The sequence below is a fragment of the Mustela lutreola genome, chromosome 6 (genome assembly GCF_030435805.1).
Source record: "Mustela lutreola isolate mMusLut2 chromosome 6, mMusLut2.pri, whole genome shotgun sequence".
NCBI lineage: Eukaryota > Metazoa > Chordata > Mammalia > Carnivora > Mustelidae > Mustela > Mustela lutreola.
The window spans coordinates 22,162,676-22,174,537 of record NC_081295.1 but is presented as its reverse complement, the minus strand read 5'-3'; the positions used below and the strand labels follow the sequence as shown (position 1 = coordinate 22,174,537).

General features: G+C 44.7%; 1 protein-coding gene across 1 annotated transcript; it reads left to right on the top strand.

Annotated features, from left to right (window-relative positions):
- Positions 1-7,593: 7,593 nt before the first annotated feature.
- GPR6 (G protein-coupled receptor 6) lies at positions 7,594-9,073 on the top strand. Its single transcript, XM_059176320.1, has one exon. It carries the CDS (start codon positions 7,609-7,611, stop codon positions 8,695-8,697), a length of 1,089 nt encoding a protein of 362 aa, XP_059032303.1. The 5' UTR covers positions 7,594-7,608; the 3' UTR covers positions 8,698-9,073.
- Positions 9,074-11,862: the final 2,789 nt, after the last annotated feature.

The window sequence follows — 11,862 nt, the reverse complement described above, 5'->3', positions numbered from 1 at the left end:
CTGCTTCCCGGATGGCTCTTCTCAACTTGCTCCGTGGTGACCTCTTCATCTCCCCATCAGCAAAGACTGTATTCCCCAAGGGACTGTCTCTAGTCTTCTTTGATTAGGCTTATCAACTCCCTTCAGTTGGAGTCAGAAGACTGGGGTCCAAATTCTGACTCTCACTTTCCAACCATATGGCAAAGTTCCTTCACCCCCAATCCTCAGCATCATCTCTTCTGTATAATGAGAAGTACGATAGGATCCACCCCATAGAGTACCATAGTAAATGGTACAAATTCAATGAATGGTATTATTATTATTATTCTTATTTTAAAGATTTTATTTATTTATTTGACACAGACAGAGATCACAAGTAGGCAGAGAGGCAGACAGAGAGAGGGGGAAGCAGGCTCCCTGCTGAGCAGAGAGCCTGATGTGGGGCTCGATCCCAGGACCCTGAGATCATGACCTGAGCCAAAGACAGAGGCTTAACCCGCTGAGCCACCCAGGTGCCCCTTGTTATTATTATTATATAGTATCTTAACCTATGTTTCCAATCTACACCCCCTGCTGAGTTTTAGAACCACCCCTCTATTCATCTTTACTGGAGATTTGCAGCTGGTTGTCCCACCTCAAACTCAGTATGTTCCCAGTTGTCACACTGCCTCTCTCCAGGCCCACTTCTGTCCACACCTAAAAACCGGAAGTCATCCTTGATACCTTCTCTCCCTTTATCTGTGTCTGTACCTCCCCACCCACTCCCAGGCATGTCCCATAAAATACTCCAGGTAGAATTCTCCAAGCTCACTTCCTAATTACCGGAATGGGGAAATGCTAAAATGGTGAATGTTGAAAATTTGAAGTCTTAGAGGAGGGTAGAACTAAACATGGAAGGAGCTGGGTTTCTGGACTGATGATGCAAAAGGCTGTCTTCCCATCAAAAAAACTTGTTTTGAATTTCATGTGAGTAAGAAACAACCTTCTAGTATGTTATGTCACCAAGATATGGAGAAGTATCTTTCACAGCATCTAGATTTGCTTTAACTAATATAATACACAAAACATGCAATGGACCCATCAACTCCTCCAATCTCCTCCATCAGTCCCCGCTGATAGGTCCCCAGAATCTCCTATATAGATTCCTGCAGCAGCCTCCCCACAGGTTTGCCTGACTCTACTCTTACCCTTCTCTACTCCATCCATCATAGAGTTGTTGGTAGGTAAGAGGGATCCAATCTGATGATATCAATCACCCTTGCTTAAGAAAATCTGCCACAGGCTCTTCATCACCTTCAGGATAAAATCCAACTCTTGCTATGGCATAGGAGGCCAAGCCCTTCATGAATTGGTTCCAACTATCTGGTGTATCTCTTGCTCTTTTGTCTTACACACCAGCCACAATTAACTACCCACAGGCCAGTGACTTGTGCCAAGTGCCTTTGACCTCATGCCTCTGCACCTACAGCTCCCTCTGCCTGGAACATTTCAACGTCTTCCTAATCTAAATGCTACTCATCCTTCAAAACTCAGCTCGGGCATCATCTCTTCAGAGAGGCCTTTCCTGACTCTCCAGGTGGGGTGAGAGTCTCCTCCTGAGTGTCCCCTTTACTCCACACTGTTTTCATAGGATCTATTTACTTGTTTCTGAGGATAGACACTTATTTTGGTATCTTCGTTTTCTGACACAATGTCTATCATGTAGTAGCTGCTCAATAAATGTTTATTGAGTGAATGAGTAAACAAAAGCAATTATTAAATAACTATAATGTAACATATAAAAATGAAGTGAAAATTTAAATTGTGCTCTATATACGTAGTATATGCATTATATATAAGATATGTATGTATGTGGTAAATTCTGAAAAGTCACTCATTAGATGTTTATTGAGTATCTACTCTGTTTATTGAGTATCTACCAGATAGATTATACTGATGGAAAAATTCATTGGAACTGGTTCAACCCTCAAGAAGTTATGATCTGTGGGGGGAAAAAAAGCAATCCTAGTTCCTGATGGGAATGTGGGTGAAAGTTTATCTTTCAAAATTCCCTTTAATTTTTTTTATAATACATTTAAAAAGGAACTTATAAGGCAGCCAAGGTCATCTATAAACAGCTGTTCATAGTAATACTGAAGTTATAAAATACAACCTCTATCATTTTGAATACATCTATTTCAAGTAAAGCCTCTTAGAGTTTTGGAGTCTACACACCTTTGTGTATATTGAATCGATATTTGTTTGCTTTCTCATAATCTTGCTGATATCTTATACACAGTGTACCTCTGGTGTCCTGTGTGCCCTTGAACAACTCACTTTACTCCTCTGAACTTCAGTTGCCCCAGCTGCAAGGTAAATAACCCCCAAATCCATGTAATTGTTTTAAAGAACGAAATGAGATAAAGAGTATGAACATGCTTTGTGAGGTCCAAAGCACCTTGAAAATGTAGGGCATGGCAGAGAAGATTTCTTCTGTGTTACTTCTCAAAAATACCAGTAGAGCCAACTTTCTCATTCTCATGCTCAAAAAGTCAGTACTAATCTAGTCTAACTGAATCTAACTTATAACATTATGCATATCCCCCATGAAACTCCATGAAAGTTATTTTTGCTCTCTATGAAAAAGGACATAATATCTTTAAATGCTACTATTTTTCCTAATTTGTTTCTGAAGCAAAAAAAAAAAAAAAGTTGCTTACCACTGAATTAAATAAAAAATTTCAACTGCCCTGCCCAATATTCTACATCTTGTAGACATGTAATGATAATAATAGTGGTCTTCTCCTTTTCTAAATTTGGTGGGAACATCAGGTTATGCTGACCTCCCAGAATAACAGTCCTTGGAGTAAAGGCTACTCACCTGGCATGAAGTAGGAATATCCCTAATGTGTTTGGGCATACAGAAGCAGTAGGTAGGTGCCTTGGGCTTCATGACCTATGTCCAGTGTCTGAGGGGGAAAGGAAACCCTGAAGATGGTAAGAGCAGAGAAATGAAGATATTTTGAATATCATTCATCTGCCTCAGCATGTGTCCCCAAAAGATTACACTCCATCCAATATGCTGGACCTGGACAAATGATATCGTCTGTTCAATGGTCCTTTGTGATTGCTGCCTCCTTCAGCAACAGTCTTTCTTAATAACAGCCTCATATGTCTCACTAAACACCTGCTCTCTTCCTGAGCTGTCAGCGTAAGTATCTGTGTACCACCAAATAGACTTAGACTTTCCAGTAGAAAACTAGACTGCTTGCCTCTAAGAACATAGATCGAGTGTGTGTGTGTATGTGTGTGGGTGGGTGGGTGGGTGTCTACAGATGCTCAGAAACATGGGCCAGAATTGCTAGCATGGGTCTTTCCAACCTAGTTTTATAAGGTTTAGACAGCTTGACTGACTGCAGCTCTAATTTTGTAAAACAGAATTGGTTTGCAAAAATCTGGGCCAGGAGAGGGCACACCTGGGAAATGGCTGTGAACTCAGAACTAGGAAGGAGGCAGATGCTGAGGTATCTCGAGAGTATTCTGTACCTCTACAGAAAAATAGAGGGTCCAGGGCAACCATAGTTTAGATATCCCTGATGGGAGCCACTGAGTTCATCAGAGCCCACAGGAAACCAAGTGTCAGCAATCATCTTGGGCCATAATGGAGGTTCTGTGGGTGTGGAAAACTAAAGGTTTGTAGAGGAGATCTAGTTAGTGCCTTAAATCTGAAATTAAACTAAGTGACTAGATTTTACCAAAATTCTTTTGGTGTGATTATTCCAAACTCCACTTCACCACTTCAGTTGCATGCTAAACTGATAAGGAAGGAGACTGTACAATTGCTGAGACAAGCGTTCTCAGCCCTGGCTTTCTATTAGCTTCTTTAGAAAATCTGATGCTCGATCCTCATTCCAGACCAAATGAATCAGACTCTTTGGGCGAGGGATCCAGGAAGGAATAGTTTTTAAAAGCTCTTCAGGTAATTCTAATGTACAACCAGTGTTGGGAACCACTGGCTTAGGCTGAAGTGGGCAAAAGTTACCCAGGGGAGCCAGAGAAAGAGTTGTTATTGAGAGGATATAATCTCTGGGCATAACCTCAGACAAGGAAAGCATTCTCGTGTTAGTGCTTAGATAATGCTAGAATAGAAAGGCACCAGAGGATATGATGGGCATGCACCAGAGTTGGCGATGATGAGTGACTACAAGCCAGAAACCAAATTTTGCTTGCCCCAAAACATAACCAGAAACCAGACAAGCTGATAGATGAATGATACTTTTCATCAAGTATCAATGATCACAGAACAGAAACTCACTCAAGGTAGCTCAAGATTAGGAAGGTTTGTAGTAAAGATACAAATGGCAATTTCAAGGCATCCAGGGACCCAGGCTCCTAGAGTCAGGAATAAGGCACTCAGTGATTACAGTCACCCCCTCCATCTCTCAGTCATTTGATCTTCATCTCTGTTCTTCTATACATCTGCTTTTTTCTTTCATTGCACCTGGCTTCCTCTGATTACTCATTTCACACAAGGCTCAACAGGAGTGCGCCAACACTAACTTTTAATGATCTTTTATATCCAGAGTCAACACTGACTGACCCTTGTCACAAAGTGTCTTAATTCAAATTTTCAAGAAGAATCTGGTCCCCAGCTCAACAGAGAATAGCTGGCTGGTCTTATCTAGCCATGGGTCCAGTGTTGATCTCCTCCAAAAGCTGGGCTGGGAGTGGAAAGTGCTCATAAGCTAAACATTTTAGAAGACCGCTGGAGGGGCAAATACTTATGAGGAGGTGTTGGAAGAGTAGATAATGAAGTACCTATAATATTTGTTTATAACCATAACATACCTTTCTTCTTTCCCATCTTCTGCCTCCCAGGAAGGAGGGGAGATAAGAAGGAGCTTGAAATAAGGTGTTCTGTCTACTTTCAAGGTTCAGCCTAGCAACTGAGAGAAGTAACCACAAACTGGCATGACAAAAAGACAGTCTACAAACCCTCAACCAGCATTTATATACATAATTCTATATATGCTATCTTCCTCTTGAGACCACCAAAAAGTTCACTCTTAGCAATGGTGAAAGCCTCAAGGTGTTCAAGGCGAATCTCACACTTTCGACTGCATTGTGTGTAAAAATGTAACACATATAAACATTAAGAAGGATTCTCCTCCTCTTGGGCCTTTATCTGATTGGAAATTTTGTAATTAACGTGTTATTATAGTGCTTTGGCAGTTCATTTGACAGCTCTGCAACAACATTTTTGGCTTTTACATGAGAATCTTTTACTGAAACTCTTTTCAGAAACTTGGAGCTTCAGTCAGCTTGGGGATTCATGAAAATGGTAGATGGAGAATTTTATAAACCTCCCAAATAGAAAAATTGTGCATAAACTCATTCTATTGTCCAATGTTGGCTATCGCAGCCAAGAATTAAATGGTCCTATAGTTGTCTTTCTTTCCTCTAGTTAAGTTCAGCTGCATTGAGGCAAGGTGTCCAGAAGGAGTCTGGACTTGGGGGTTATGTTTAAAGAGAAAAAACCAGAGTAAAAAATCTACCTCCCACACTAGCCTGTACACAGTCTGAGTTTTGATTTGTTTGTTTTGATTTTTCTTTGGAGAGCCCATGGGGCCAGAGGCGAAGTGAAGCCAGGAAAGGGAAGAAGGAAAAGCAGGGGAAGCACCAATAGCAAATATTGTCTATTTTTTCTTTTTCCCAGAGCATGTGGTCCCTGAAAGTCATGGCTGTGAACTTGGTATTATGCCACCATGCCACTGTGCAATCATTAATTTTAGAGCTTTCGAAGAGGTCAATTATTTCAGCTTTTGCCCAAGTCCAACTATTGGAGATTCTGACTGATTGAATAAAAGAAGAAGTCTACTACTTGTATTTTACTGACAAAACAAAACACCTTTAAACCAAAAGAATGATTTATCTGGGCTGAAAATAAAACTCCTGCCTACTGAAGTCTGGTGCAGCTGAGTTATCACTATTTTCATCCTGTAATTTGTTTTATAGGGTACTAATTAACAGGGCAAAGTCTGTTGCCAGGAAAGTAAATCACATTTTGCTGTTTTCTTCTTTTCTGAAAAGACACAGACCTGATATTTAATTGAAGAGCAGGTTCCAAGGGCACTATCCACACCGAAACTGGGAAACACTGAGCTGGGAAATCATGGTAAAACCTCCTGTGTAGAGTTCCAGAAAGACCTTGGGGAGGGAGAGGAAGGAATGGAGGGAAAGAGAGAGGAATTGCACAGGTAACTTCCAAAAAGACTATTTTCCTCAAATGTCCCATCTTTTCCTTGTTTATTCAACTCTACATTTCTCCTCTGGCTCTACTCGACTGACACCCACCACAAACATCCTCTCAAAAGCTCATTTTCCCCCTGGTTCATTCATTCCTGCCCGCAACAGAGTAATGTATCTTTTTTAAAGGTAGCAACTGTGTGGTCTGACCTCCCTGCCCTAATCTCCTCCTTCTCCGGACGTCAACACCCACCTGAGCCTCTCAGTGACCTTTGACCGTGGGCTGAGCGGTCACACCTGACCCCTCCCCTCCCAGCTCACCCTCCTCAAAGACTTCATCCTCCTCTCCCTCTCCTCGTTCCCTTATCCCACTCCTGGACGTTTTGGACTGGAGGTGGCCGCTACGGCTTCTGCTCCCTCCTTGAACCCTCTGAGACATACTTTGGGGGTGGAGGGATGGCGGTGGGGGGTTAGTGATGGGCGGTGAAACAGAGTGAGTGCCGCCTCGCACCCAGGAGCCGGGAGCCTGACGTCACCTGCCTGTCAGTCTCCAGCGGGCGCGCAGCTCGTAGCCGCCTTTTCTGCCTCTGACTGTGTCTCTCACTCTCGGCGGCGCCAGCACAGCCACAGGAGCCCGGCGCTCTGCTCCGCGCGGGCCCTGTCGCCCCGCAGGCATAGCCGCGCGCGCGGGGAGCGCAGCCTGGCGCCCCGCTGCAGCGCTCATGATCAGCGACTTCCTGAAGCCCTGACTCCCCAGGTGAGCAGCCCGGCTCCCGAGACGAACTTTGAGGGTGTGGAGTAGGGAAGGGGTGAAGGATAGCCAGGGGATGAGTCCTTAAAGCCGGAGAAATGGGGGCACGCTTGGCTCCACATACTCCCGGCACACAGCCTGCCTCCCCAAAACCCCTTTCTCAGGGATCTCTGTGCCTTCAGGGCCCGCTGAACTCCGCGACCTCAGAAACTTCGGTTTCAGCACCGCGGACAGCGACTCCGCCGCCCAGTTTGGGAGAAAGCCTAATCCCCGCCGCCAGAGCCCAGGCGCTACTCGGCCAAGGCTGATACCTCTAGCTCAGGGCAAACTGATGCGTGTGCAATTACAGGCACACTTACGGGACTGATCTTTGTGCAAGCGAGTGCATGCTGTCCGTGCAGATATCTGTACAAAAACTCAGATCTATTTGTGGGGGCATTCGTGTGCATTTCACTCACTCGCTCGCTCGGTCACTCAACAGGTATTTACTAATTTCAGGCTCTCGATACTGCTTCCTCGCTCTGCTCTGGGGTCCTGCGGTGGGATGAGCAATAGGAGTCGGGCACCTGAGCCTGGGAAGTTCCCGGGAGGCTCGAACCACACACCTGACGCTTGTTCTCCCTTTTCCAAGCAGGGTGCAGCGACAGGCCGCAATGAACGCGAGCGCCTCCTCGCTCAACGAGTCCCAGGTGGTGGCAGTGACCGCCGAGGGAGCGGCGGCGGCGGCCACAGCGGCAGGGGCGCGGGACAACGGTGAATGGGGGCCCCCTGCAGCGGCGGCGCTGGGGGACGGCGGCGCGGCTAACGTGTCCCTGGAGCTGTCTTCTCAGCTGCCGGCCGGGCCGCCAGGGCTGCTGCTGTCGGCGGTGAATCCTTGGGACGTGCTCCTGTGCGTGTCGGGGACGGTGATCGCAGGAGAAAATGCTCTGGTAGTGGCTCTAATCGCGTCCACCCCCGCGCTGCGCACGCCTATGTTTGTGCTGGTGGGCAGCCTGGCCACCGCCGACCTGCTGGCGGGCTGCGGTCTCATCCTTCACTTCGTGTTCCAGTACGTGGTGCCCTCAGAAACGGTGAGCCTGCTCACGGTGGGCTTCCTGGTGGCTTCCTTCGCTGCCTCGGTCAGCAGCCTGCTGGCCATCACGGTGGACCGCTACCTGTCTCTCTACAACGCGCTCACCTACTACTCGCGCCGGACCCTGTTGGGCGTGCACATCCTGCTCGCCGCCACCTGGACGGTGTCCCTAGGCCTCGGGCTGCTGCCGGTGCTCGGCTGGAACTGCCTAGCAGAGCGCGCCACCTGCAGCGTGGTGCGCCCGCTGACGCGCAGCCATGTGGCGCTGCTCTCCGCCGCGTTCTTTGCGGTCTTCGGCATTATGCTGCACCTGTACGTGCGCATCTGCCAGGTGGTCTGGCGCCACGCGCACCAGATCGCGCTGCAGCAGCACTGCCTGGCGCCGCCCCACCTGGCAGCCACCAGAAAGGGTGTGGGCACGCTGGCCGTGGTACTGGGTACTTTTGGCGCCAGTTGGCTGCCCTTCGCCATCTATTGCGTGGTAGGCAGCCGCGAGGACCCGGCAGTCTATACCTACGCCACCCTGCTGCCCGCCACCTACAACTCCATGATCAATCCCATCATCTATGCCTTCCGCAACCAGGAGATTCAGCGTGCCCTGTGGCTCCTGTTCTGTGGCTGTTTCCAGTCCAAAGTGCCCTTCCGTTCTAGGTCCCCCAGTGAGGTCTGAAGGCTCCCTCCCTCCGTCCTCCTGCCAACACCACACCCACAACAAGCCACCCTTCAGTGAGCTTCTCGGTGCCTGCTGATGAACTCTGAGATCCCCTACATCAAACTCACAAAAGACAAAGACGCTCTTTGGCACTTTACATATACAGTGTATACATGTGTACATATATATACAAATATTTGTATCTTCTGAAGGGGTTCAGGATGTGGGCTTTCCTGTTCTGTGAAAAAAACTAACAAAAGATGTGGTCGTGTACTCAAATTGTACATCACATTTGTCAAGTGAAGACATTATGATACTGCTTAATTATAGCACTTTATTTTTAGCTGCTGAACTGCCAAAACAGTGTTGCCATTTTTCAGGGGCAGGGGAAGAAGAGTAAAAGGTGTATTTTTGTTGTATGTGATAGTATATTTTGCTGCACATGCATCAGTAAATTATAACATATTTTGTACACAAATAAACACAAAATAAAAATTTGGGGCCTGTGACTACCGGATTACTATTTAAAAGCTGGAATATTGGTACATTTACTTAAAAAGTTTATTATGTATCATCTCCCTCCTATGAAATCTTAATGCCAAAAACCATATGCATCTGCACATTGTTCACAAATTGTCATGGAAATACTTAATACAGATTTGAGTGTTGGGGGGGGACTGACAGGGAGTAAGAGTCACATAACAGTATTCATAGGACACTAAAGGATTATTGGTTATTGGTATTATTAAGCTACAAAGTAATCTACTCCTTGGTTTCTGGGCGCTTGTGAGTTCTGAAAGAACTTTTAGTTATAGCTTTCTCAGTCTGGAAAGAATTTTAAATGTTTAAAATTCATATTAACTGAGTGTATTTTTGCTGGCCCATTCTTGTAGGAAAATGCAAAGAAATCAATTCTTCCAAGACAGGATTCCAAGATACATTGTGTCCATGAGATAAGTGAAGGTATGCCCAGCAGCCCCTTTTGAGGTGATTGTAGCTTCAAAACACAGGGCCTTAAGACTCCTAAGAACCAAGCATTCCCAGTTCACCAGTAAATATGAGTCATAGTTAAATGGTTCCCCTCTTCCCCCTCTTATAGGATGATGTAAGGATAAATAAGTTAACACATGTGGACATGCTCTGAGCATCTGTGAAGAAATACGCACATGAGCACAAGTTGTTATTGGTCTTAGACCTTGGGAAAATACCACAAGCAAATTTTTTTTCTTCCTACAGTCCACAAGTATTTGTTGAGTGCCTATTGTTTACTAGACACAATTCCAGATCTGGAATACAGAAGTGAACAAAATAGACAAAAAGTTTTCTGTGCTCTTAGTGCTAAATTCTAGTGAAGGAACTCAATTACAGCAAAGAAACACACACACATAGAATGAGAGATTTATTATATAAAGAGTTGGCTTGTGCAAGTTTGGAGGTTAAGAAGTTAAGAAGTCAAGATCTGTAGTCAGAAAGCTGGAGACCAAAGAAAGCTATGTATTGGTATTGTTCCGGTATGTCTCCAAAGGACTGAGAACCAGAAGAGCCCATGGGCGCAAAACCCAAGAGGAACTGGTGTTTCATCTTGAGATCAAATGCAAGAGAATGGCCAAAATTAACAAGACAGCAAACAACAAGTGTTGGAGGGGATGTGGAGAAAGGGGAACCCTCTTACACTGTTGGTGGGAATGCAAATTGGTGCAGCCACTTTGGAAAACAGTGTGGAGATTCCTTAAGAAATTAAAAATAGAGTTTCCCTATGACCCTGCAGTTGCACTATTGGGTATTTACCCCAAAGATACAGATGTAGTGAAAAGAAGGGCCATATGCACCTCAATGTTCATAGCAGCAATGACCACAATAGCCAAACTGTGGAAAGAGCCTAGATGCCCTTCAACAGACAAATGGATAAAGAAGAGAGCCAATTATCATACGGTTTCACTTATTTGTGGAGCATAAGGAATAACATGGAGGGCATGGGGAGATGGAGAGGAGAAGGGAGTTGGGGGAAATTGAGGAGGAGACAAACCATGAGAGACTGTGGATTCTGAGAAACAAACTGAGGGTTTTGGTGGGGGGGGGGGGGCAGGGGGTTGGGTGAGCCTGGTGGTGGATATTAAGGAGGGCACATATTGCATGGAGCACTGGGTGTGGTGCATAAACAATGAATCTTGAAACACTGAAAAAATAAAGTTTTTTAAAAATGCATGAAAAGACCAATGTTCCAGCTCAAGACATTCAGGCAACAGAAATTCCCTTTTATTCTTTTCTGGCCTTCAGTTGATTGGATGAGGCCTATCTACACTAGGGAAGACAATCTGTTTATTCATTCTACCATCAAATGTTAATCTCACCCAGAAACAATTCAGGAATAAGTCTTGACCAAATGCCTGTGCATCCTGTGGTTTAGTCAAGTTGACACATACACATTACACCAAAAGAGCACAATCATCCAAAATAAAGAAGGAAAAGTGTTTAAGGATGAAGCAGTCAACTGTGCCAAATGTTGCTGAGAAGATAAGTAAAATGAGGATTAAAGACAATGACTATAGATTTTTTTAATGTCGATATCATTGGTGAACTTGACAAGAGAAACTTGAAGAGTGTAAAGGGGAAAAATAGCTTGATTATAGAAGATCCAAGAGAATGTGCATGAGCAACTTAGTCTCCAACATCATGCAACAGAGGTCTGACCTTTTTAACGCTGTGAAATATATTAAGTTTTATAGACAAATGGTTTTATAGTATCTGTAAATTCAGAGCCAGGAGGATCGGCCTTATTGCTCATTCATCACATTAACATTTTCTGAAGAACTAACCTTCATCGAGTTTTCAGCATCATCAGACACTTTCAGGCCCTATTAGTATCCAGAATGCGTTCAAGCATACTGAAATAACAAGAGCTCAAGCTGTAAACATTTCCAAACATGTGGTGAAGAAAAACAATATAATTCCCGAGATGGAATTATACATTTTATAATTACAGAGAAAAATTCCTTGCAATCAGTGAATAAAGAAAGTTCAACACTAGGATAATAAGACAGGGACCATGGATCTCACTTCAATCCATTTGGTATTCATATTCAACTTCAGCGCTAGTCCTAATCAAAATGTTTGTGAGAGCCAAGAACAAGAAGATACTAAACAATCAGGTTGTTAATATCCTGGCTTACGCAGTTGGCCAGG

Excerpts from the sequence above, each read along its gene's own strand:
- GPR6 (XM_059176320.1), top strand. The coding sequence starts at position 7,609 with ATGAACGCGAGCGCCTCCTCGCTCAACGAGTCCCAGGTGGTGGCAGTG.